The sequence below is a fragment of the Macaca nemestrina genome, chromosome 3, assembly GCF_043159975.1.
Source record: "Macaca nemestrina isolate mMacNem1 chromosome 3, mMacNem.hap1, whole genome shotgun sequence".
NCBI lineage: Eukaryota > Metazoa > Chordata > Mammalia > Primates > Cercopithecidae > Macaca > Macaca nemestrina.
Genome location: NC_092127.1, coordinates 41,745,141 through 41,772,639, shown reverse-complemented (window position 1 = coordinate 41,772,639; position 27,499 = coordinate 41,745,141). Strand labels below are relative to the sequence as shown.

The 27,499-nt window shown below is 38.7% G+C and overlaps 1 protein-coding gene across 7 annotated transcripts in view; it reads left to right on the top strand.

Moving 5' to 3' along the window:
• LOC105463455 (Rho GTPase activating protein 10) overlaps nucleotides 1-27,499 on the top strand; it is a 351,270-nt gene that overhangs the window by 224,068 nt on the left and 99,703 nt on the right. For all 7 annotated transcript variants that reach the window (XM_071092951.1, XM_071092950.1, XM_071092949.1 and 4 more), the window contains 4 exons: nucleotides 3,816-3,903; nucleotides 12,389-12,447; nucleotides 21,909-22,014; nucleotides 23,578-23,737. In XM_071092951.1, coding sequence (XP_070949052.1) covers nucleotides 3,816-3,903; nucleotides 12,389-12,447; nucleotides 21,909-22,014; nucleotides 23,578-23,737 — 413 coding nt within the window. The remainder of the gene's footprint in view (nucleotides 1-3,815; nucleotides 3,904-12,388; nucleotides 12,448-21,908; nucleotides 22,015-23,577; nucleotides 23,738-27,499) is intronic.

The following is a 27,499-nucleotide window of genomic DNA, read 5'->3' as shown; positions in this document are numbered from 1 at the left end:
CCTAAGGCAACTGTCCACTGGATTTCCAGCAGCCTCTGAGCCTTTCCCTGGACCAAGCTTCTTAAGGTGCTGAAAGAACATGCCCATATGAGCAGATGCCTGCCTTTTTCTTCCCTTTTGCAGCCTCTAAGACAGGGTGCACAGATTTGGTAGAAGTTGTTATTGTTTTTGTAAAGTAGAAACAGCACAGTTGGGAAAGGCAGGGAGAAATATCAGATGAGTTGTCTTTGGGTGAGTCATGATTTTTTAGTAAATGGAGTGGGAATGTAACTAGCAATTACAATAGTTCATGGTAGATTAGAACTGATAGGAGGTAGAGTTGTTACGCATTATTCCTCCTTCCCTACTTTACTTTAAAACATCAGAGCAAGAGAAGAGGAAATTGTGAGAAAATGTGGTAGTAGCTTGTGTGGTCTGGTGAGCTCAGTGGTTACTTCTAAATCTGATTTGCAAGAAGGGCTGGATGACTTTATTTTCACACATAAAACCACAGAAAACAAGAAATGAGAAGAGTTTTACTTGAAAACCATTACCTTGTTTCCTTTGTAGGACAACTTTGTTGCATCGATTGGGGAAAAAAGTGAACTAACGTAGCTGAAAAATATCTGATTTTTTATTATACGACATATTTTCAAAATTCATCCATTCATTGTGCTTTTTCAAGTACTTTAAAATTGGACCTAAGTCAGTGTTGAGTAGGGTGCTAGCAGCTGCATAAAATTGCACTTTGCATTTAGGTTGGACTGCAGATTTTCAGTTTCAAAAAAAATGACCAGCGGTTATGTAAGTGTGAAACGTTCACCCAAATAAAAAGTCAACTCTTTTTATCTGTGCTTGTTAGTTCAGATTTTTAACAAATCCATGAAGTGTCCTTCCTTGGTCAGAAAGGAAGCAAATTGTTTTTGTCTTTCTTATGGTAGATCATATATTCTGAATGAACCCTCCAAATGTATTTTCATGTTTGAATCCCAAATAATTATTAAATTCTGCCTAGTCCCAGTGCATTTACTCATTGTAAAGGACTGCTAGGGATGATTGAGCTATTTGAAAACAGTGAAAATTTAAGAGAGAGTAACATAGACGCTATGTAGTCATTTGCTTCTGATATGACAGCTGCTTTTTATTCCATGAATTTAGAATGATGGCTTATTTTTCCATGGAAAGAATATGATTCTCAAAATACAGAATCATAATTTGGTAGAAAGCTGGAAATAAAAGATTTCCTTTAGAAGCCTCTTGGATTTTAAAAAGGTGGTTTGCTGGTAGCAAGTTGATTGAAAATGTTATCTGACTTGTATGTTAAAATGAGATTTAAATAATTGATTTAATGAGAGAGAGAATATTCAGTTACTGAAGTAATTGGTTGGCAAAGGCTTTAGAACAGAATTATTTAGTCCTAGTTATAAAGGATTGCACCTTTAATCAGGGTGCTTAATTTGATTTCTTGAATGTATCTGTGGCTTGTCTGACAAGCTCAGTAACAAATGAGTTCTGAATTGTAGGAACTGATCAAAATGTAATCAGTGTCAATTGCCATTGTTGTAGTTTATTGCATATTGCTGTCAGTTGCTGAAATCAAGAAATGTTGAAGTGCTTTAAAAGTCTTCAGACCTTTGAGTAATTGACCTCATATGTATGATACTATGGCTGTGAAATAACCATCACTTCCTGTTTTACTTTATCTTCAGAAAGTTTCAACCCAGCATTGAGTTATCATCCACCCTTCATCATCCCAAGCCTAAAACTTTTTAAGTGGCATGCATGACTTAATGTGGTGGTCCCATTTTGACAGGTTTTTCTTTTTAGTGTTTTTAAAAAGGAAATACTAACAAGATGTTTCCTTCTCCATGAAGACAAATACAGTATAAGGGAGGAAAAAAACCTTGAAACAACTAGGTTTTTTTTGGTCTTAGTTAAGACATCATCGTGGAGTGAGGGAGAAACAGTCTTTTCCATGAATCTCTTATTTTCTCCTTTGCATAGTAGGCGTGTAGAAAACCAGGCAGATTGATACTGATGGCTCATTATCATTCGTCATAACCCATTTCCTGCCTCCTCCCTTTGGGCAGGTACCATCACTGCTTGCTTATATTTTTTAGTGACTCAGCAGTGGTAATAACCTGCTACATTTAATTATTTATGGAAATCTGTATACATTCTTCATTTGCCTTGATGCTCTTAATAGTTCTGTGAGAGCATTTACAGTATCTCCATTGTGCAGATGAAGATCTGAAGTTCAGATAGGTTTGGAAGTCGCTTATGGTGGTATGGCTGGGCCAGGTTGTTAGAGGCATGTAAGCCCAGCTTTTTGATACCCATGCTGCTCTCCTCCCCGCCACCATGCCACAGCTGAGTGTACCAGCCCAGAGTTACAAGAGTCAAAGGTGCCACCATACTCCTTAGGGGTTTGCCTTTCCTGCCATCCTTTCATTTTAGTTCTGCCAGGATTGACGCTTTCCTTTCCACAATCGACTAACTCTCCCATCTCCTTTTTTTTTTTTTCTTGATACCACATACCTTTTCTTTAGAACTTACTAGCCATTTTGAATTTAATTTTTTTCTTTTACTTTATAAAGGAGCAACCCTATTGACTTATCACTTGAAAGGATGTTTGTAAGAAACACATCAGTACGCACTATTTGGATAAAGAAAACTAGTTTAAGTTAGAATGAATGTCTGGAGTGTTACACAAAGACTTCCAGTACATATTTCCCGGATGAGTGTATATATTATAGTGTTAATGTGAAAGGTTAACTGTAAATGACTTTTTAAGTCTCTGTCTAGTCATTTTCTGTTTTGGTTGATCATATATTAATTTCAGAAAGATTATCTAATGAACAGAAATCCTGAAAATCTGAGACTAAGTTTATCATCCTTTCACCAGTTTGTTGCCATTCTGATTGTCATTTTGCCGTTCATGGTGCCACCCACAATTTTCTGTGTCATAATGATGCAGGATGTTTTTTGCTCCCTGATTCGGCTAAATCCGAGTTTTTGTGTTACCACCAGGGAAAATCAGACATGCGGACACAGTGAAAGGTGAGGAGAGTGGAAGTTATTGAGCTAAAGGGGAGCTCTCAGCAAAGAGAGGGGGTCCCACCACCCGGCTCCCAACTCTCATACTGAACGCAAGGCCACCACACAGGAGTTGAAGAGGTCTGGCTCCTCCTTGGCATAAGGCAGGAATTCCCAGTAGCTCCGCCCCGTTCCCCCAGTGTGCATGTGGGCCCTTAGTCTGAGCCACTCCACGTTGATTTATTTCCCTTACTGAGCATGGGTTAAAGACTGAAATTTTCACTGTGGGCATGTTTAGGCAAGCCTCATGTACGCAGTGACCTGGGTGGGTCGGAGGTTCTCTGGGGACTCTACCCTTCTTATTTGGCTGTCTCCTGCCTCTGTCAATACACAGTATGAGAGCAACAGTGCCACCTAAAACAAATCATATGCATACAACTGAAAGTGCCACTTGCTATAAGCCAAGGCTACTGAGTGATACTGTTAACAACGATGATAATAGCTATACATGAAATACATTGTGGGTGTTGAAATAATACACTATATCTAATTCTTCCTTACTCCCAACCCGTCTCTTATTTTTTGCTTTGATCTCTACTACAGATTTTCTGAAGTGCCAGAAGTGTCTAGTCATAGAACATATCTTACAGTATTTTAGAGAAATTGTATATATAATGTTTTCCTAGGAAACCGCAGGATTGTGGTTTGCTCATTTAAAAATGGAAGCTTTGTGAGCTAGACAAGAGGACCTTTGATGTTCAAGGTTTTAATTATTTTTTTGTTGTTTGCTTGCTCACTAGATGTAAAAACGTGCCATGAGGTGGACCTGGAGAATTCTGCAGATTGGGAAGTGAAGACAATAACAAGTGCCCTGAAACAGTATTTGAGGTAAGCGCTTCTCAGCAGCAAGATAGAAGAATGGACTATTGGGGTCTGTAACATACAACAGATGCCAATTGTGTACATAAATATCAATACTTAAATGAAGCCTTACTTTAAAAAGGGAAAATTTCTCAGGTGTCTCAGTGTCCCAGAAAGAAAGGTAACTGGTAGATAAACATCAGTAACTAAGTAAATTGCAACAGAACAGGAATTGACATAGACTTGGGTTTTGAAATAGACGTTTCTTGTGGATGTACATTTTAGGAATTAAACACTATGAAACAACTCGTTGAGGCTCATGATGGAATGAAGGCTATTTATTGGATTCATTATGTCTTTATATTTTATGCTGAAATGATTTTTTAAAGTTTAAATGATTTGAACTTAAGGCTTATGACATGTCAATGCAAAGCTCTTTGAAAAGAAGTTTACTTGGTGAGGTTTTAAGATAAAGTTGTTTTCTATTGATAATAGAAAATACAGAGTTAGGAGAGGGTAGCATTTTTTATGAATCACTGTTTTTTTTTTGTTTTTTTTTTTTAAAGAAAATAATGGTAAGCTCAGGGTTAGATGAAGAGCAAGTATATAGACAGTTAAAAAAATAAAAAAAGATCACAACTGTAATTTTTATATGCTGTGGTTCTGTTGGGGACTTAGATTAGATTTTCCATGGCAAACGAATGACCTAGGACCAGTTCTCTTTTTTTTTTTTTTGGAGATGGAGTCTTGTTCTTTTTGCCCACGCTGGAGTGCAGTGGCACGATCTTGGCTCACTGCAACCTCTGCCTCCTAGGTTCAAGCAATTCTCGTGCCTCAGCGTCCTGAGTAGCTGGGATTACAGGCTTGCCACACCACGCCTGGCTAATTTTTGTAATTTTAGTAGAGGTGGAGTTTCACCATGTTGACCAGGCTGGTCTCAAACTCCTGACCTCAAGTGATCTGCCCCCCTTGGCCTCCCAAAGTGTAGATTACAGGTGTGAGCCACCATACCTGGCCTCAGGAACAGTGCTTTTTAACCATACATAGGGTTGTTTTCCAGGTAAAAGTTACTTTGGTTCCAGTGGATACATTCGAATCAACTTTATATGACATATTTTGTATTTTTAAAAAATTATGAAAAATTTCAGATACATAAGATGAGAAGTTAGTGTAATGAACCCTTATGGCTCTATTATCCTGCTTCTTGAGTTATCAACATTCCATCCTTCTTAATTCATTAATCTTCCTACCTGCCACTGTTTTTGAGACAGAGTCTTGCTGTTGGCCCGGCCTGGAGTGCAATGGCATGATCTTGGCTCACTGCAACTTCTGCCTTCCGGGTTCCAGCAATTCTCCTGTCTCAGCCTCCTCAGTAGCTGAGATTATGGGCACTCACCACCACGTCCGGCTGATTTTTTTGTATTTTTAATAGAGACAGGGTTTTGCCATGTTGGCCAGAATGGTCTCGAACTCCTGACCTCAGGTGATCCACCCGCCTCAGCCTCCCAAAGTGCTGGGATCTACCTGCCACTTTTTATAGATAATACTTTAAAGATTTTCTGAAACATCATATTACTGTACCCATAAATACTTGAGTATCTCAAAAACTCTTTTTTTTTTTTGAGACGGAGTCTTACTCTGGAGTGCAGTGGCGCAATCTTGGCTCACTGCAAGCTCCACCTCCCGGGTTCACGCCATTCTCCTGCCTAAGCCTCCTGAATAGCTGGGACTACAGGCGCCTGCCACTATGCCTGGCTAATTTTTTCGTGTTTTTTTCAGTAGAGACAGGGTTTCACCGTGTTAACCAGGATGGTCTCGATCTCCTGACCTCGTGATCTGCCTGCCTCGGCCTCCCAAAGTGCTGGGATTACAGGCATGAGCCATCGTGCCTGGCCTCAAAGAGTCATTTTTTAAAAGTCAATCAGAATATATTATGTACAACAAAATTAATATCCAGCATTCAGTCTATGTTCAATTTTTACCAGCAGTCTTCAAAAAAGCCTTTTTATATTTGGTTTAAATCCTGCAGGATTTAAACTGTGCCAACATTTCACTTGGTTGATAGGTTTTAAGGTTCTTTTAATCTCTGCATTTCCTCCCTTCCTCCACCACTGGCATTTATTTGCTGATGAACCTGGTTCATTTTTGATTATGTCTTCATGATAGCATTTAACATGTTTCTTTAGCCATCCTGTGTCCTGTAGATAAAGATTTTTCAAATAGGCTTTGTTAGAGTCAGGTTTTCTTTTATTTCAAGAATACATTGTATTGGTGGTATATTCTTTCTGTTGTTTACCATCAGGTAGGCTGGGTTGTATGGTTGTCCCACTTTTTAATGATATAAAATTTATCCTTCGGTAATAGGTATGTATTACCTATTTTCAAGTGCTTTATGTAAAGAAGATTTTTTCAGTCACTGTTCTAAATTTTTTCTTAAACTATTATGTGCACTATTGTTATTCCTAATTGATAAAGGGATGTATACTTATATCAGTATTGCCACTGATAGTGACTAACTGTGGTTTAGATGAGGATTATGGTAAAAATGAATCTTGTTACTCCCAACCCTAGGATAAGAATTTAAGTTCCCTGAAGATAGGCATCTTTTAAGTCTTGTTCACTGCAGTATCCCCAGCAACTTGGAGCTGTACCTGTGGCTGAGAAATTAGAACAGTGGTTCTCAACTGAGGATGATTTTGCCCCCCAAGTGGGATGTTTGGCCATGTTTGGAGACATTATTGATTTTCACCATTGCTGGTTTGCAGTGCTCCTGGCATCTGGTGGCATCTGACATCCTGCAGTATGTAGGGCAGCCCTCCCTCCCCCCACAAAGAATTATTTGATTCAAAATGTCAATATTTCTGAGATTCCTGAGAAAGCTGTATTAGATGCAGGAAAGAGTAGGTAAGGGGTATAAACATACAATGAATTGCACATGTTAACTTGAAGAATTGCACATGTTAACCAGAAGAAGTACTGCCAGTCTAGGAGATGGCTTTAAATCCATTTTACTGTTTGGTAGACTCGTAGCAGTGCAGGTAAAGGGATTGACTGAGATGATGGAAAACTAAGGCTGGAAATCCACCTTTTTTGGCAATAAATTGCATTCTTTTTTCTCCATTCCATATGGTTCTTTTCTTTTGCTGTGTGGGAGGAATTTGTTTAATAAACTAGAGGCTCTTTTTATTTAGTACATAGGATTTCTTTTTGGATCTTGATATTCTCAGAAGCTAATTCCTTATTGCCCCTGGTCTTGTGTTGCTTTTTCTGCCTTTTTATTTTATTACCTTGCTTCATCCTATGGAATTTCACTTTTAAACAAACATTGCCTACAGAACGACATTATGAGATGTTATTATTATATAACTTCACTTCTAACAAAATACACATTCTGCCTGAATGTGATAAAGTGAATTATCATAAAGATGCCTTGGGAGATTTGAAAGTTGGGTTGCTGTTCTTTTCCCCTATGTTATTTTTAGCGATGGAAAATGCAGTAATTAGGATTTAATTGACACTTAAAAAAAATTTTGGTGATGCATCAAATGGGATAAAACCGAGTTTTTATCTACCTCCATTTTGGCAACAGGGTTCTGGCCCAAGCAAGTGTATTTCTTTCTGCATGAGAGGTAATACAGTGTGATGGTCAAGAGAAGGAGGTCTGGAGCCAGCCTGCCTGCCAGGGTTGGAGCCCCAGCTCTGTCACTCACGGCACCATGGCGTGAAGCTGAATATAGCTTTTCTCACCCAAAAAAGCTCTTGCCCTTGAATTCTTCTCACTGCAAATAACCCAGCCATCTTATTGGATGGGATGGTGGAGGTGGAGGGAGGAAAACAGCCAGAGCCCCAAAGCACCAAACTAAAACAAGAAGCAGGTCCTCCAGGGTCTTGGAGAAGGACAAGTATGTGCAGTGGACCGATGCGTCGCATCTCCCTTTTCCTTCTACTGACTTGAGGCAATGTTTTTTTTTGTTTTACTTCTCATGTTTTAGAGAGCTGAATACCAGCCCTCTGAATGATTTCTTATCTCTGCAGACCATTATTTTGATTTTCAGAAACATGTTCATTACAGCAGTTTTCTGTTGTGAGGGGACAAATGAGTGGTTTTGTGATGTTTCTAGTCAAATGATTTTACCTGGAGGAAACTTCTTTTAAGCCTGGAAATTGTAATGGGACTTTTTGGGAGGGAAATGCCAGCTTAGGTAAATATTATGATTTATATCCCCCAACAGATCCCAACGAGTGGCAAAGTGAGGTGGCTCAGAAACATGTCAGGTGGGAGGCTGAGAGTTGCAGTGACTCAGCATAATACATTCTGTATGGGGAACTTGTCTTTTTTATGGCTGCTTCCCTAATGTTAACAATATTTATTTTCTTACGCTGCATTGCTTAGCTAGACATATGGTAATGATATAAGTAACTTGTAGAAGATATTCAGATACAAATTCATTTTTATCGGAAAAGAAATGTTTTTCTAAGGGTTCTCAATCCCCCCGACCAACCCCGCTTTTCTTTTCAGCACCCTTTAACTTTCCTTCTCTGCTAGATAACCATTTTTCTTCTTTGTTACCTCCTGCTTTTCCATATTTTGAAACAAACCTCCTGAAGACTTTCTTTGGATTGGCCCTTTTTTCTCCTTATTTAGCCTGTGGTATAGTTGATTTTTTTTTTTTTTTCCATTTTCTTGGTGAAATGGGAGTGTAGGGGAAAAGGAGAGGGAGGGGAAATAAGAGCAGGACTTTTTCACTCGTGCATTAAATTTTAGTTTCTGCTTGTCATTTTGTGTTTGTATGTGACTATAGCATTATAAATTGTATGTAAGGAATATATGTACCTAAACATTTTTTTCTTTGATTTTTCAATTTTCTTTTCAAAACATTAAAAAAAAAATAGAGACAGAGTCTCACTTTGTTGCCTAGGCTGGTCTTGAACTCCTGTCCTCAAGTGATCCTTCCGCCTTGGCCTCCCAAAGCAGTGGGGTTACAGGTGTGAGCTACCATGCTTGGCCTATTTTTATTTGTTTTTTTAGACAGCTTTATTGAAACATAGTTGACATACAATAAGCTGCATATAAGTTTGATATATGTGTACCTCTGAAACTTATCACCATAATCAAGATAGTGACCCTATGCATTATTACCCCCAAAAGTTTCCTCCTACTGTTTGAAATCTCTCACCCCACTGAAGTAGCCTCATCTACTGATACGTTACTTTACAGTTCCTGTAATTTTATATAAATAGAATTATACAGCGTATACTTGAAATCGGTATTATTTCACTTAGAATAATTAGATTCATCTATGTTGTAGTATATACCACCAGTTCATTCCATCTCACTGCTAACTAATGGATGATTTTATAGATAAACCAGCATTTTAAAAAATCAGTTCATCTGTTGAAGGATATTTAACTTGCTTGTAACTTTTGGCTATTGCACATAAAGCTGCTAAAAGCATTCATATACCTATGTTTGAGTGGACATAGGCTTTCATTTCTCTTGGATAAATCCCAGGAGTGGAATATTTAGATCATGTGGTAAGTGTATGCTTAACTTTTTGGGAAACTAACAAACTTTCTTCCTAAGTTGATGTATTTCTTTACATCCTCACCAACACTGTACAAAAGTTCCATTTCCTTTTCATTCTTGCCAACTCTTAAGCTGGTCAATCTTTTCATTTTAGCCATCCTAACAGGTATTTGATAGTATTTCATTGTTCTTTTAGTTTGTACTTCCCTAATAACTAGTAATGTTGAACTTTTTTTCTATGTGCTTATTTTCCGTTTATATATTTTCTTGGGTGAAGTGTCTGTGCATATCTTTTGCCCAATTTTTTACAACTTAGATTGTAATATTATTGTGTTTTAAAAGTTAAAAAAATATATTTTGAGTACAAGTCCTTTCTTAGATACCTGCTTTGCAAATATTTTCTTCATTCTGTGATTTCTCTTTTCATTCTCTCAATAGGTGTCTTTCAAAGAGAAGTTTTAATTTTGATGAAGTCTAGTTCATCACTTTTTCTTTTTATGGACTGTGCTTTCGATGCTATATTAAGAAATCTTTGCACTTATTCAAGGTCACAAAAGTTTTCTTCTGTAAGTTTTACAGTTTTAGGTTTTACGCTTAGTTCTATGATCCATTTTGAGTTAATTTTTACATAAGATATGAGGTATGAATTCAAGTTCATTTTTGCATGGGGATCTCCAGTAGTTCTAGTACAATTTGTGGGAGAGGGTATTTCTCCTAAATTGTCTATTGATATGATCATACAGTTTTCTTTTTGTTTGGTGAAGTATATTGATTTTTAGATATTATGCTAGTATTATATTCCTGTTATAAACCCAACTTGTGATATATTATTTTATTTATCTTGTGGAATTTGATTTAGTAACATTTTATGAAGAATAGTTGCATCTATGTTCATGAGTGATATTGGTCTGTAGTTTTCTCATAAGGCCTTTCTCATAATGTGTTTAACTTTGATATTAGGATAAAGTTTACCTCACAGAATGAGTTAGAAATTATTCCCTCTTCTATTTTATGGAAGAATTTGTATAGAATCAGTAGTTTTTCTTTCTTAATTGTTTGGTAGAATTCATTCAGTGACATCATCTGGCCCTAGTTTTCTAACTGGCAATATTTTTAATTGCAAATTCAATAGGACTACTCAGGTTATCTGTTTCTTCTTGAGTGAACTTTGGTGGCTTGTGTCTTTTAAGACATTTGTCCATTTCATCTGAATTGTTGAATTTATGGGCGTAAAATTGTTCATAGTATTTTATTTTTGATAACTTCAGAATCTGCACTGATTCTGTAGTCACCTTTCTCATTGCTGGCATTGTTTATTTTCTCTCTTTTATTTCCTAATCATTCTGGCTAGATTGATCAATTTTACTAATTATCTTAAAGATACGGTTTTGGATTAATTTATTTTCTCTATTTTTCTGTTTTCTATTTCATGGATTTCTGCTTGATTTTTATTTCTCTTCTTCTGCTTACTTTGGCCTAATTTACACTTTTTTTTTTCCCTCATAGCTCATTAAGGTACAAAATGAAGTCCTTGGTTTACCACCCTTCTTCTTTTTTAATATAGGTGTTTAGTAGCATAAAATTTCCTCTTAGTACTGCTTTACCAACATCCCTCAAATTCTAATATGTTGTGCTTTTATTGCATTCATTTCAGAATACTTTCTAGCTTCTCTTTCGAGTTTTCCAGCTATCTTTCTGTTACTGATTTTTAATTCAATTTTTGTTGTAATCAAAGAAGAAACTCTGTATGACTTAAGCCTTTTTTATTTTTGAGATTTGTTTCATGGCCCAGAATATGGTTCATCTTGGAAAATAAATGGCCTGTATGTGCTGGGAATGTGTGTTCTGCTTTTGAGTGGAGTGTCATTTAGGTGAAGGACATGCCGATTGGATTAAGTTGGTTGATATTTTTGTTCAAATCTTCTGTATCCTGATTTTTCTACTTGTTACTGAAACAGAGGGGTATTTAAATCTCTGATTATAGTTGTGTATTTGCCCATTTCTCCTTGTAGTTCTGTCAGTTTTTCCTTTGAGTGTTTCGGGGCTCTCTTATTAGATCTATTAACATTTAGTATTGTTTTGGCTTCAAGACGAGTTGACACTTTGTCAATATGAAGTGGCCTTCTTTATTCCTGGCAATATTCTTGGCTTTGCATATGTTAAAAAATTTTGTTTGTGCATCTTTGATTTTTAAAAAAAATTTGAAGCAGAATGTCTGAATTACAGGATTGTAACCTCTTAAAAGTTCTTAATATCTTGCGAGATTACCCTCCAGAAAGGCTGTACAGACTGACACTTGTCTAGGTATTCTTTAAGTGTTTATAAAGCTAGTTGCTCTGGTCTTTTATAATTTTAAGATATGTAGCAAGGTGGACTGAACTGTAGCGTTCTGTTGATCACAGGATAAAATAAACTACCTTATGTAACTTGTTTTGTAGACTATGAAAATGCTGTGTATATTTTTAAAGTTGTCATCAATTTTATTTCATCTCTCATAGGCATGAAGATAAATTCTTATTTTTGTAATATATTTAAGCAGAGAGGATTTGAGTTTGTTTAATGTTTTCTATGTATTTTTTGTGGAATCTTCAGCTAATATCTTAGGGATGATGTTTCAAAATTGTTTGCTTACATTTGATTAGATAGTCTGTTTGGCTTTAAATACATTAATGTGTAGAAGGAAGTCTTATATATCAAACCAGATGTTCACAAAGGTACTGTCCGAGATGAGATATGAAATACTGTATGCTTAGGTCTAGTAGGGATTTGTGGCTGCTTAGGCTTTGTTAGTGCTTGGTGTCAACAGCAGTTGATAAAGTGATCTGTTCGATTTATGTATCTTTTTTGATATGTAAAGATATTCCCTAGGGAAGTTTTACACATTAATTAAGAAATGCATAACAAATTTGACATCTTTTCATAAAAAAACTCAAAAGTGACTTGTTTGGATTTATTTGATAATTCTGAGCTGTTCTTTTCACACAGGAGCCTTCCAGAGCCTCTCATGACCTATGAGTTACACGGAGATTTCATTGTTCCAGCCAGTAAGTATTATGTAAAGGTCATAGGAACAGTTTTGTAGTTGGTAGGGAGCATAAACTAAAAATTTCCATATGAAAAATTCAACTTGTTGTTACTGCAATTTGTGTTAAAAATAGAAATCACTTTAAATGATGTTTGGTCCCTCCCCCTATCCTTAGAAGGTGACTAAAAGGGACAGTATATTCATTCATTTGTTCACATGCATTAATTATTTCCTACTATGTTACTGGATATGTAAAGCCAAGACAGGATTCTTGTCTCCATGAGACAATTCCATAGCAAGTACTGGGCCTTACTTACTCCTCATTATACTAGAAAATGTACAATAATGGCATGAGCAAAATGCTGAGGGAACACAGAAGTATTTAACTTGTGAAAGGTTGGGGAGATGAGAAGATTTGGAAAGATTAGTAGTTTGGAGATGGCTTCACATAGAGAGATACTCAGATCTAAATTACAGACAGAAGGAATATTATGAGGCCGGGCGCGGTGGCTCAAGCCTGTAATCCCAGCACTTTGGGAGGCCGAGATGGGCGGATCACTAGGTCAGGAGATCGAGACCATCCTGGCTAACACGGTGAAACCCCGTCTCTACCAAAATATACAAAAAACTAGCCGGGCGAGGTGGCGGGCGCCTGTGGTCCCAGCTACTCAGGAGGCTGAGACAGGAGAATGGCCCGAACCTGGGAGGCGGAGCTTGCAGTGAGCTGAGATCCGGCCACTGCACTCTAGCCTGGGCGACAGAGCGAGACTCTGTCTCAAAAAAGAAAAAAAAAAAAAAAAAAAAAGAAGGAATATTATGAGATAATGCCAGAACCCCAAACAGTATTTGATGCAGAGTGACTAGTATTCGATCAAATGTTAAATGAAAAAGGCCTATAGTTGGTGGAATTTTGTGATTGATTTTTTTGTGAGTCATACTCATTTGAGGTTTTCTTGTTTTCTGTTATATGGCTCACTTTTTATATTTGACGCGTGTTGTTTAATCATCATAGTCTTCTGAAGTACACTGGTGTTAGGTATTTAATAGTGAAGGAAATGAAGGTTGATACATGTTAAGTAACTTGCCGGATTATAGGGAGCCTTATTTAAAATTCAGAACCCTAGTTCCACGAGTTAAAACCTGCAGTATTGGTTTTCACAGGTGCACTGACAGTAGCTGTAATTGTATTTTCATTTCCTTTTATTTTCTCCTCTTGGATGTATTCCATAGTTTAATCTGTTGAAAAACTTAGAGCATTCCCATTGGGACCAATGTTACTGCTGCCTGAACATTGCTTTAAATGTTACCTTCTTGTGAGGTCCCTGGTCCAGCCAGTGTAAAGGTTCCTTCTGTGTTGCAGGAAGAAGTAGTGTGTAGGCCCCATTAGACTCTACATAGAAAATAGGCTTTTTCAAAAACTGGGTTCTATTCACTTCTGTTTTCACATGGGGAGAGGATTTTTTTAAAAAGAGAATTTGTGAGATCAAGGGAGTGGGGGAAAATTTTCTCGGCAAAAACTCAAGTAAATGCTTAGTTGTTTTGATTTCTTCCCTGTGGCATTTTTGGCAAACTGGGGAAAGAGAAATTAAACTTAATTGGAGGACAATTGTTTCATGTTGTTTGCCTTGGAGACTGGAAACAGCAGAAGAGTGCCAATTTTAATCTAGAATCCTTTGAGAATTAGAGAAGATAAAGTAATTATGGAATACGGTTTTAAATGACCACAATCATTAGTATTATCATCATGCCCCTTTACTGATGGCAGTGTTTTTGAAATTTGAATATCAATGTGTTTTACCAAATGAAGAAGTTCCTAAGAGCTAGGAGCTTACATCTTAAGAGGTAATAAAATCTGTGGTGGTAGAAAATAAGTTTAAAGACTTTATTGAAGGCATCTTTGAGCAGAGTGGTGAAAAGGATTGTAGAAATGCAGACAAGATCATCACCTGTTGGACCAATACCTTGTGTTTTGCTTCCTGACTTTGTGGGAATGCTGTGATAGTCTTCACAGCGATTTGGATAACAGGACGGTCAGTGTTTCTACTGTAATCACTGCCATGGATTTGCACCTAAGTGCCGTTATGGTTGGAATGGGACCTGTAGTAACTTGATTTAATGAGAAAAAGTACATGTATTAAATAGGTGTATTTTAGGGGCCAACGTTTCCAATGTAGACTTCAAGTTTTTATTTTAATCTCTTGAGTACCCTTCTCTGCACTCATTGCCTCTTTTAGAGAGTGTGGGAACAGATCTTCCTGATCTTTTGCATATGGACTTTTAAGTATCAAATGAAATAGTTACAGAAATCAGGTGGCCAAAATTAGTCTCCCCTTTTGAATGCTGTTGGAAAATCGGGATTGTGATTAAGCTGTAATTTTCTGTGAACAGTGAGACAGCTTACCTTGTTTTTGCTCGTGTCTGTTAGCTGAACTGACTGCTAAAATTACAAAGCATCAGCAGTCTTTGTTACCACCTCTCACACCAGCTTGAAAACTAATTTTTGATTCTTCTCAGTCATGTGCAGTGGTTTCCATCTGTTCTGTGGCGATGAGATAGTCTCTTCTCTTCTGCCCTCCCTGCTGAGAGTTCTCAAGGTTTCTCCTGGTCCCATCATTTTCTCTCATCAGTTTCTTTCCTGTAGTTTCCTGTCGTGAACCTCCGTGTTAATTTCTAGGGTTCATGATACAAATATAAATTTCGTTTCTATTTTGTCACCACAAAAGGCACATTTTTTTATGTTCCTTGTTCTAAAAAAAAAAGCAACTTACTTCTGGCAAAGGTTGACTGCATTGGAAAAGTTAAAAAATTTTTTTCTTTGAGAAAATTAAGAGTTAATGTAACTTTCTCCATTAGCTGAATTCCAAACTAAACTTATAAAAGGAACCTAGTAGACGATCCATCTTGGGGGAGACTATAATGGACTTTGGACATGGAAATTTGTAAGACGAAAAGGCAGTTAACTGGTCCATGAGGAATACAAAAGATTGTGTCCACTACAGGAAGGCTAGCAGGCAGGCGTCTAGCTGGATGTCTTACTGCGTGATGTGTGTTACCTTTGAGAACGATGTGTAAGCCATGATCTGTGTGTCAGCCTTTTGGCCTCAAAGTCCTTGCTGTATCATGTTGATAAGAGTGGACTCATGCCTCAGGGTTGGAGTCATGGTGCTTAGTACGAGAATGACAACTAAAGGCTGAATGCCTGTTGCATCAGAAGAAAAAACTCTTCACTGTCACTTAAACGAAAACACTCATGTTGCTATGTTCTGTGTGCTTTCTTCCTGTAATCAAGTTACTTGGGAAGCAAAATCATTACCACAAAGATCTTTGGTTATTTATCATGAGAAGCATAACTATAATCGGATCCAAGACATTGGTGTTTGTGCCAAGACATTGGTGTTTGCCTAACCAGAATGTTCTATCCTTTTTGATAAACCTACCTGGGAAGCAAGACAAAAATCATGTGATTCTTGCTGGGGAAGGGCTCAGGAACCCAGGAATTAAGGGAACTGAATGCTTAGTGGCATGCCTCGCTCTTAGCCTGATGTATTCATTTCACAGTAGATGCGAACGCCACAGGAGAAATGCAACACTTGATGTCTGTTGACTGAAGCCCTTTATCCCTTGGGAAGTGCTTGGATGGTTACTGCTAATGCCTTTCTAAAATTACAGTATCATTGACTTTTGACATTTCAATATTGAAATAATTTAGCATTTATCTGCCTTGTGTCTTTGATAAGCTCTACGATCACATCTTTTTCAGTTTCTGTTAGTTGGCACAGCATCATAAGCAGATGGACATTACAGTGTGGTAGATGCTGATTTGTAGTTACACAATTAAAATGCCTTTTCCACTACAGTAAGCTCCTAATTCCCTGGCATATTTCAGGAATTTGGTATTATGATTAATTTAGTACTCTAGTTTTTTTTTTTTTTTAAAGGTAAGCTGGCTGTTCATTCTTTGTCAATCACTAGCAATTAAAATAAAATAAATTGTGTTAGCATAAGCAACTTTAGATGACTTATCTTCAAAAACTTTTTTGGAGTACCTTTAAGGTATTATGTTGTAGCTACATAGAAATACTTGCTAATAGAAAGCTCTGATTAATTTCAAAACAAAATAGAGAAAAAAATGGTTTTATTTTAAAAGCCTAGAGTATATTTTTTGAAGAAGAAGAAGAAGAGGGAAAAAGACTTGGCAGGAATGGATGTGTGATTTTAAAATAGATGAGGACGGGCTAGCAGGAGAGGCACTGAAGATAGTGAAAGGTTTTGACTCTATTTTTCAAAATCAATTTCACTATTTTGAGAAATGAAGAATGTAATTCGTAGAGTGTGGGAAACTTTCTCTAGCTTGTGTTTCTAAATAATGAATCCTAAAATATTTAAACTAGGTTGTCACTGGAAAAAGATCATTATTAATGGCAAGATAGACTCACAAGTTAGTAGTAGGTTTTTAGTGCAAAGTTTTCCAAAGTTTTTAATTTTTGCAGTGTAACATTCTTATCCTCAGTGGTTGTCCTTTTATTCCTTTGGAATTTCGACTATTTTGCAGAGTCTCTGCTTTAATTCTATTTTTAAAAATCAAAGCTGTGAACTGAAATTGTTACACTGTTTTTATTTTTGCCAGTGTTGATTAATATCTTGGTTTTTATACCAGATTAAGAACTGGGTTATAATTTATTACCTAATCCTTTTGACAGTTGTGTTTTTGTTTTTGGTGATTGTGTTCTTTACGTGCCTTTTAATTTCTTAGCCTTTTTGCATCCTTTCTCTTTAGCAACAACTGTCTTAGTGTCCTCTATTGTAAAGTATCATTTCTCATTCTCAAACACTTATTAGGGGTGTAAACTGGAACAACCTTATCTTTACAAACATTGTAAACAATCTAAGTGTTCATAAAATCGATGGTAAGGTGCTCCATTTAATGATACTGAAAAATGTCCATGATATATTAAATAAAATAAAATAGGTTGTTTAGGCATTTCATTACAAAAAAAAGGAAGGAAAACTCTGCAGGATTTATACTTAAAATTTACCAGTTTATTTTAGGATGAGATTTATCATGGATAGCTTTAAGTGAACTTTTTGTTGAAATATAACATAGGCTCAAATCAGTATACAGCTTAATGAATTTTCACGCATAATCAGCCCCAGATCAAGCAATCAAACATCATCAGAAGCCCTTTCTCGTGCCCATGTGGTCATTATCCACTCCCTTGAAGAGTGATCACTCTCCTGACATTCTAGGTTGGGGCTGCAGCATTTGAACTTTATGTAAATGGAATCAGAGTATATTCTTCTGTAGCTGGTTTCTTTTACTCATTTTGTGAGAGTCATCCATGTTGGGTGAAATATTCCTTCGTTTTCATTGCATTCTGTTTGAAGAAGCCACAATAGATTTATCTGTTCTACTGTTAATGAACATTTGGGTGGTTTCCAGTTTTGGGCTAATAGAACGCTGCTGTGAATATAGGAGTATGTGTCTTTTAATGCATGTTTATGTGCATTTTTCCTGGTTATATACCTATGAGTGGAATTTTTGGGTCGGTCATAGAGTATGTGTTTGTTCAGCTTTAGTAGATAACTGCCAAACAGTTCTCCAGAGTGGTTGAACCCTTTAATGACTCCCATCTAGTTAGCATATGGAAGTTTCAGTTGCCTCGTGTCCTTGCCAAAGCTTAGTATTCATTTAAAGCCATTCTGGCAGGTGAATATTACTCTTTCATTGTGGTTTTAATTTCTGTTTCACCGTTACAGGTTTATTCTGTTTTCATAGGTTTTTTGGTCACAGGAATAAATCTTTTGTGAAATTCCTGCCCCAGTCTTTTGCCCATTTGTCTGTTAGATTGTCTCTTTTTTCCCTGATTGGTTTGTAGTTCTTTCTAATCTGATTGCATGCTGTTTCTCATATATATATATTTCAGATACTTAGTACTTTATACTAAGGTCATTTTTCTGTGTTGTCCAAGATTTTAGTATTACAAGTATTTAATTTTTGTCATAAGGAAAAAAACTATTATCCTTTGGGAAAAAAAATGTCCCTTTCTTGATCTGCTTTACCTCTCTTTCCCATTCTCTTGTTTTTTACTTTCTGAGCAAGTGTTCTGAACTCCCACTCTTCACCCCTTCTCCAGCAGCTCCCTCTTTGTTTAACCCCCTCATTTTAGTAGAAAGGGGCTCTCAGTTGATAAACCTGGTGATACCCAGGGCCCTTCTCCCAGTCTTTCCATTCCTTGACCTCTCCTTAACTCTCGAGTCCACTGGCTGTGCCCAGCCTTTGCAGGTTTCTTCTCAGTTGCCTTCCTGATGACATCAAAGTTCCCTGATCCTCCCACCTCCTCCTCCTCCTCCTCCTTGGTTGCATTGCCTGCTTGTCTTAGCCCTTGACTTCACGTCTCCCTGTACCTCTTTGGAGCCCTTTTCCCCGCAGTGCCCTCAGTTAGCTTTCTGTAGAAGTTGGGCAGCTTTGTCCATGAGCTAGTGGTCACACCTCCTGGAGAACGTTTCTAGCCTTGATCTCTAAAGCCTCCTACTGTTTCCATCTACTGCTAGAGACCAGCCATTTGAATGTCACTTTCTCCATTCCCTCCACCATCATCTCCTTCCTCAAGACAGCTTTGGCTGCTATGTTTCTGTCTGTTGGTGGAATTGGCCCTGTTATCAGACAACCCAGATGTGAAACACTGCTCATCTCTGCCTTCTTCCTTCTGACCCACTGCTAGTCTGCTGCTAAAACCTGTCAGTTCTGCTTCTTCCATGGTAGTGCTCAAATAATAATAGTAACATGAACAACAACAGTAATAATGGCTAACAGTGATTGAGTGCCCACACGTGCCAGCCACGGAGGCTAAGTGCTTTGTGTATGTTATAGCATTGAATCTCATAATGGCCTCTTAAGATACTGTTTTCATTTTGCACATGAGGGAGCTGAGGCACAGAGAGGTTAGTTAGGTAATTTGTTCAAGACCACTCAGCTATCAGTTAGAAGCAGCGATTCCCAGGTGTAGTGACGGTCCTGACATACAATCTTTTGACTTTACGATGGGCTTATTGGGATGTCCCCCCATTGTAAATCATAGGGCATCTATACTTCTTTGTTCTACCTCCCTCTTTGTAGTTCTACCACCGACCTCACTCCCTTTATTTATTTATTTATTTATTTTGAGATGGAGTCTCTCGCTATCACCCAGGCTGGAGTGCAGTGGCGCTGCAACCTCTGCCTCGTAGGTTCAAGCAATTCTCCCACCTCAGTCTCCTGGGTAGCTAGGATTACAGGTGCGTGCCACCACACCTGGCTAGTTTTTGTATTTTTAGTAGAGATGGTCTCACCATGTTGGCCAGGCTGGTCTTGAACTCCTGACCTCAAGTGATCTGCCCACCTCGGCCTCCCAAAGTGCTGGGATTACAGGCATGAGCCACCATGCCTGGCCACCCCTCCTTTCATTTCTTATTTCTTGTCTCCCAAATAACTGTTCCCTCCTAACTAGTTCTTTTTCCCATTCTAATCCATCCTTTAAAAAAATATGAGGCATATCTTCCCCAAATTTAACTCTATTCATATCCCTTTCTTGTTTTATTTTCACTTGACTAATTTAGAAGCCAACAGTGAGACAACTTCTTCATATTGGCCTTTGCAGACCAGAGGTGGCCTCAGGCTACCTTTCGTAAGAGCTGTCTCCGCACCGGCCCTGTGCTTTTTGTCATGCTATTACTGAATCTGGAATGTTCCCCCTGCCTCTCAGTCCTGCCTTTCCTTGAACCCTTCCCCATTCTTCAGGACCCAAACTTCAAGGACTGTCCATTATGAGACCCTTCCTAAGCTTCCCTGGCCAGCCCTAAGTGAACCTCCGAAGCCATTTCTAACCTTCTTTTCTGTCAGCAGTAAAGTTAGAACCTAATTCTCTTTTGTTGCTTCTTTGACACCTGTGAAAACTAGCAAAATCTTCAATAACAAACATTTTATTGATTTGATAGTTTTCCAATCAAGAACACAATAAAGGGAATTGGGGTACACTGTTAATAAGAGCCACGTATAATAATTCCAAAGTTTGGGGGTTAAGGGAATGGGTTAGTTTCCCAGGGCTGTTGGAACAAAGTACTACTATTAACCAAGTGGCTCCAAAGAATCGGCATTTATTCCGTCACAATTCTTAGAGGCTGGAAGTCTGAAACCAAGATGTTGGGAGGGCCGTGCTCCCTCTGAAGGCCGTAGGAGGGATCCCTCCTTGCCACTCATAGCTTCTGGTGGTTGCTGGCAGTCTTTAGCATCCCTTGGCTTGTGGGTCCTTCATTCCAGCCTCTGCCTCTGCCTCTGCTGTGGCAGGACAATGTCCCCTGTGCTGTCTGTACATGGCCACTATCCCTCTCTTTGTTTTCTTATAAGGACACCAGTCATATTGGATGAAGAGGCCCCACCCTACTTCAGTTATGATCTCATCTGAACTGACATCTGCAACAGCTCTCTTCCCAAATAAGGTCGTGTATTAAGCACGCCTTTTTATTCTGATGTTTTGACATCCGGGGCCTCACTGACCTGAGGAAGCTGCCCCTCCCAGGGCTAGCCAATTCCTGGAGATATTAAACTTCTGCAGGCTTTTCACGTGGAATTATCCAATCCAAAACCCCGTGACCCCCCCTCCGCGCCAGCCTCCTCTGCGAGCCCTTACACTAGGCTGTATTCTCCTGCCCTTGTGACTTCAGTCCCGAGTGCCAGCAACTAGGGACAGCCCTTGCAACGCAGTGCCCACTGAAGTAATTTAAACCAGCCAGTCCTCGACCTGCGCACCCTGCCTCGCCCATTCCTTCCTGCAGAAACTACAGGAGAGGCTTTGCCCACATTCCCCGTTCTCCCTCTGCTTCTTGATCGACGTTGGTGCTTCCCCACATGGCTCTGCACAACATGCCATGCCGTCTGTTTCTAGGGCTCTGTGGATCTAAACTTTTCCTGACAGTCATTTTCATGCATGCCTTAGCATACCTGTTGACATTAAATCCCACGTACAGTTTAAAACAGCCACACTCTGAGTTCTAAGGGCTAGAACTTCAACATACTTTTTTTGGGGGCGGGGGAGTCCAGTTCAACCTGTAACATGGAATAGGTTATTTGCTGATATTTTACTTGTATTCCATTGTGGTGTGACCCAGTGACTAGACCCCATCGAGTAAACGATGAACAGACATGAAACGCAGCATGTCAGAAGGAGAAGCTTAGCAGCTGTCCATTCTGTAATATAAACCAAGGGGAAGGCACCGATTGCAGCCACACTGACGTTAGCTCATTAGGGGAGGCACAAGAAGATTCATTATAAGGGGAAAGATTTTTTTTTTTTTCCTTTTAAAGATGGCAAAATATGTTTAATGCTCCATGTTTGATAATCTTGAACAGAGGAGCTGTTGTCATTGTTTGCTTGGGAAATATATTTGATTCTGAGTTCTCTACTAACTATTGTTTTCTTTTACTTTTTCTTTTTTTTTTGGAAGAAAGCGGCAGCCCGGAATCTCGGGTTAATGCGATCCATTTCTTGGTACACAAACTGCCAGAGAAGAATAAAGAGATGTTGGACATTTTGGTGAAACACTTAACAAAGTAAGCCTCTTTTTCTTCCTTTTAACTTTCTTCACTTTGCTCTAGGTGCTGGGTCGTGCTCTGGGATTTGTGATGGGTGGAACTGGGGACCACACCTGGAAGGGCAGGCTGGATGTTTGACTCATTGTGTGTATTTTGGACAAGACTGTTGAAATATGCTTTCATGAAGTTGTATAATTATTTGCTTAACATCTCTGCCAGCAACTCAGGGTTTGATTTGAAGTGAAAGAGGAGAATGTTATACATTACCCTATACACAGATTCTGGAAATGTGAATATAAATTTGTTAGAATATTTAGCTTGGTTTCACACCTACCTAACTCTAAGTTTGAACATGTCCTTTAAGTTGGCTTAATTCAATAATGGGTAGTTATTTTATAGATTTCATTCTCTTTTCCTCCTCCTTTTAAAAGTCAGCAAAATCAAATCAGGGGAGAAATTATCCCTTTCTTTAAGTATAGAGATCTTTCTAACTGTAGAATTTTAGAGGTGAAAGGAAGCTGAAGAACGCTGTATTTTAGAACCTTTATTTTACATAGAAAGAAAATGAAGGTCAGAAGATACTGTGATTTGCCAAGGGTCCCACTGCTAGTTTAGCCATTTATTCATTTGGTCAACACATATTTAGTGAATGCCTTTTTAAGGTGCTGGTGGATACATAGTTGAATAAGATAGTCTAAGTCCCAACTTTCATGAAGCTTATTTTCTAAGGGGAAAATATGAAAACCAGATTACAAATGAAAATATAAAACAGCTTCAGATGATAAGTGGCAGAAACACAAAGCAGAGTAAGGGGCCAGAATATATTGAGTGTGAGACTATAAAAATTGTTATTATGCAAAGGCTTTTTGAAGATGGTATCTTTGAGTTTAGACCTGAATAAAGTTGCAGGGCTGCTGAGAACAGTTGTCTAGGTGATTGACTGCACAATGATACTGGGCTGAAGGAGTGATTGTGGGTGCTCTGACCAAACTTTGCATGCTTTTACAAGGGGACTCTGCAGTCTAGTATTCCTTGGAAGCAAAAGTATAATATTCTGGGGAAAGAGTGAGTTTTCTAAGAAGAGGGGAACAGTAAACTAAGGCTTTTGGGGGAAGCAAGCTTAGCACCCCTACAATTGGCCCTTTGTGGGTTCTGCATGGGCAGATTCAACCAGCTGCTGATCAGAAATACAGTATTCCCTGTGGACTTGAGGGTTGATTTTTTTTTTTTTTTAATCCGTGGGTTTCCTGGGTTGACTGTAGGACTTGAACATCTGCAGATTTTGGTGTCTGCAGGGGTTCTGACATCAATTCTCAGGGGATACAGAGGGCCCACTGTACATGGAATTATTAAGAAAGCCATTGTGGTTAGAGTAGAGCATCAACGAAAGGGAGGTAAAGGAGTAGGCAGCAGCGTCTCCATGGAGAGTTTCTCAGATCTGGTTATTTCAGAGGTAGGTGTTGAGGAAGGTTAAGTCTCTTGACCCCTTGCTTTTAAGGAAATACAGAGTTGCAGACTATTTACAGTCCACAATTTTTGCTCCTTTGGTTAAACAGATTCCTCCCCCCTTACCAATTTCAGCGTTTCAAATCACTCCAAGCAGAACCTGATGACCGTGGCAAACTTAGGAGTGGTGTTTGGACCAACTCTGATGAGGCCACAGGAAGAAACTGTCGCTGCCCTCATGGACTTGAAGTTTCAGAATATTGTTGTGGAAATCTTAATTGAGAACCATGAAAAGGTAAAATTCTTTTTTTTTTTTTCTTTAAGAGATTTTGTTTTTGGCTTGTCGCCATGTACTACACAATGATCCTCTTAGATTTCCCTTTTCTCTCTCTCTCTGTTTTAAAAAAATTCTTTTATTCTCACTATGATGAACTTGGTTCTAAGAAGTTCTCATTGAGCTTCTATCTTCTGATGGAGTTCCATAAATGTGAAATTTATCTGGTCTTTTGTTATCTCACTGGTTTAATGAAGAAGCATTTAATCCAGATGCAAGTGAGTATCAAGGCAATTGTGAACTGTTTAGGACTTTTGTTGCTTTTATTCCCATCTTTGGATTTCTCACTCAAATTCCATGTGGCACAACAACTCTGTACTCTTGAGCAAGTTAGGGCTTTGCAACTTACAAGAGAAAATAAGGCAAATAAGGTTGAAAGGATGTGAGATGGGGCCAGAAGACCATGAGCATCATTGAGAGTAGGGGTTGAGGGGCAGCAAGGCCAGCCCCTGCTCTGCACCTGGGAAAGTTGCCTGCCTTCCAAAGATGGTTACACCTAGCTGTTGTGAATGGCACATAAAGGAGGAGAAGTTGGGAAAGGGTAAACTCTTCAAATAGGCTTAGGCATTGCATCTGGGCAGCAGGGAAGGGTACATATTCCTGGGGTGTGGTGGATGGGGTTGACTCAGGAGATCCACACTGGGGTGAGCAGAAACTGCTTTAATATACTCTTCCCTCCCACCATACCCACTCGACATATTAACTACTAGAAATAAGTACTGTTCATGATTGTCACTTTGGGGTCACTTTCCCAAATTACTGTTATTTTCTCCTTGATTACATATTGTCTGTGGCTACTCTTACAATACAACAAAAGAGTCTGGTAATTACAAGAGACCAGATAGCCCGCAAGGCAAAACTATGTACTGTCTGGTCCTTTACAGAAAAGCCTTGCAGATCCCCCAATCTAGAGCAATAATTTTCAACCCTGAAAATCCACCTGAGGGACTCTTTTAAGTGGCTGCATAGCTGTGTGTATTCTGTTAAATTTTTGCCTTCCCAAGAATTCTGATAAGTAGCCAGCAAGAAGATCTGCTGATCTAGGGAGGAAGCGTCTCTTTTTAAGAACTTAGGAGAGGACTTCAGTCTGGAACACGAAAGAAGTTTTCATTAGTATTTGAGAAGGTTTTGTTCATAAGAGTTAAAACATTTCTCATTTTAATAAACAAATGAGTGACCAAGCATTCTGAGAGTATGGTATTTGTTGATGTTAGAGCTGGCCCATGCCAGTTTGTGTTTGAATTCAGAGTTGCAAGGAGCTGGTGTCTATTCAGTTTAACTGGGCCTCATTTATAAGTAGGGGTGAGATAATCTATGGGGGAACATATGGAAAAAATGGTTTCAGGATGCTCTTGGAGTGCTGTTCTCAATTAGGACCACTTTGAGGGCCTGCCTCTCTCCCGCTGTCTCAAGCCCCCTCAAAGTAAAGCTTCCACTTATTAAGAAAAATGATGATGGTGACTCATAGCTAAAAGTGTACCTTTATTTTTATAAGGATGTAAATATAGTTTTTAAAAACACTTATTCTTTAGGGCAGTACTTTTCAATCTTCTTGAGATCACAGACCACTGAGAAGCTGACAAGTTGTTAACCCTTTTGTTAGTAACCCAGATAAATGCACATAAATCCTTCTTTCCCCTTAATTGTTTTCACAATTTCACTGGGCTCACCTGCATTCCTGAATCTGTGGACTGTAGGTTAAGTATTTCTGGTTTGGCCGGGCGCGGTGGCTCAAGCCTGTAATCCCAGCACTTTGGGAGGCCGAGACGGGCGGATCACGAGGTCAGGAGATCGAGACCATCCTGGCTAACACGGTGAAACCCCGTCTCTACTAAAAAATACAAAAAACTAGCCGGGCGCGGTGGCGGGCGCCTGTAGTCCCAACTACTCGGGAGGCTGAGGCAGGAGAATGGCGTGAACCCGGGAGGCGGAGCTTGCAGTGAGCTGAGATCCGGCCACTGCACTCCAGCCTGGGCGGCAGAGCGAGACTCCGTCTCAAAAAAAAAAAAAAAGTATTTCTGGTTTAAAATGAATAATCTCTTAAGTGACTTGCTTTCTTACTTGTTTCTCTGTAATCAAGGGGAAACATGACTTTAAAACCACATTATTTTCTTCCAAGAATTTATATATATATATTTTTCTTCATTCAGTCACCGTAGATGAGTACTTTGCTAATAACGTTCCTGACTTCTGCCTCTAAGATAGGGAGCTGGAAAACTCTTAGAATGCTTGGTCATTCATTTGTTTATTAAAAGGTTTTTTAAAATTGAGATTGCATCATATGCCAGACATGTAGTAGGTGCCGGATGTGCAGATGAATGTTCCAGCTCCTGTGGGAAAGCAGGTCGTCATCTGGGGGTGGAAGCCATGTTTTGGAACTTGGATCCCATAAACGTACCCCAGTCTAACATGTTACATAACTTATTTTCTTACTTGTCTATTTCTCCCTGCTAAGATCTTTGAGGCCAGAGATCTTTTTGTCGACTTATAGTAATACCTGGTACATATTAGGTGTTCAGTTAATATTTATGGAATGAAATAATGAATTCAATACATCTTGAGGGGGTTGGAGGACTGGGAAAGAGACAGGCAAACAGAAATGTAGTCCCTTTGGGGAAGGCATAGCAAGAGTATTTCTTGGGTACTTGTTGCATTGGCTGTTTGCTGGAGCAGTTCCAGCTTGTTGCTAATGTTGGTTCTCATGGAAAAGATACGCTTGAAAGCTGATTGGGGATTTTTTTTTACCATTATGGTAAAAGCAGCTTGTTTATGGGTGTAAGAATTTTTGTTTTGCCTTTTTTTTTTTTTTTTTTTTTTGCCAGTGGTCGTGAATTTATGCCTCCTTTTATGATCCTGTCAAACTGTCATTAAGCCTCATTAGTGTGCATTAATCCATCCAGACAGCTCATGGAAAGATGACTACTATTCAGTTTTAGAAAGAAGAATAATTAGACTACAAGCTTTGAAACAATGTTACAGTAGCTCAACAATCATTTGATTACATCCTAATTAGGAAACTTTTATGCAATTTATTTGTGAAAATACTGGCTCTGGGTCTTGGTCTTGGATAAAAGGATCTCCATTTCATGCTGCAACTGCCTGTTTTCTTCCCTTTTTGAAACTGGGGGGATAAGTACATGATTTGTCTGCTGGGAAGTAGATAGTGCCGCTTTCACCTTGTTAATAAATTTTGCAGGAATTTTCCAGTAGTGTTGGCGAGCCAGTTATAATAGTTACAGCAGACGAAAGTGGCCTCGCTCTCAGAGCTTTATAGAGCTAAGCAGAGGTCTTTCGGTTTTCCTTCTCTTCCCTTTCTGTGGCTAGATAGTTCTATGAATGCACAGCCAACATTAATTAAATGCTTAGGCTTTCTATTCAGAAGGGAGGAATGGACATCGAGTTTCAGATTCTCCACTGTGTGCATGGGTTTTGGGTTGGAAGCAGGGTTGTGTGGCAGGGTTGGGGGGTTAGAGATGGGGGATGTCAGTTTGAATTAGTTAACAGTTCTGAGAACCTAAATTTCCCCATTACCTCGCCTTGTCTCTTCCATTTCATCCTTGTACACTTCTACTGCCACTCCTGGCTCTTTGTTCCTGCTCAGCTGGACTTCACTGCAGAGTCCAGGCTCTGCTCTGAGGAAGAATATTTTTGCTGACAAGGGTGCTTGTGCAGAAAAACTTCATATGGATGTTTGGATCTATGTTAGCCACAGGTTTCCCTGAC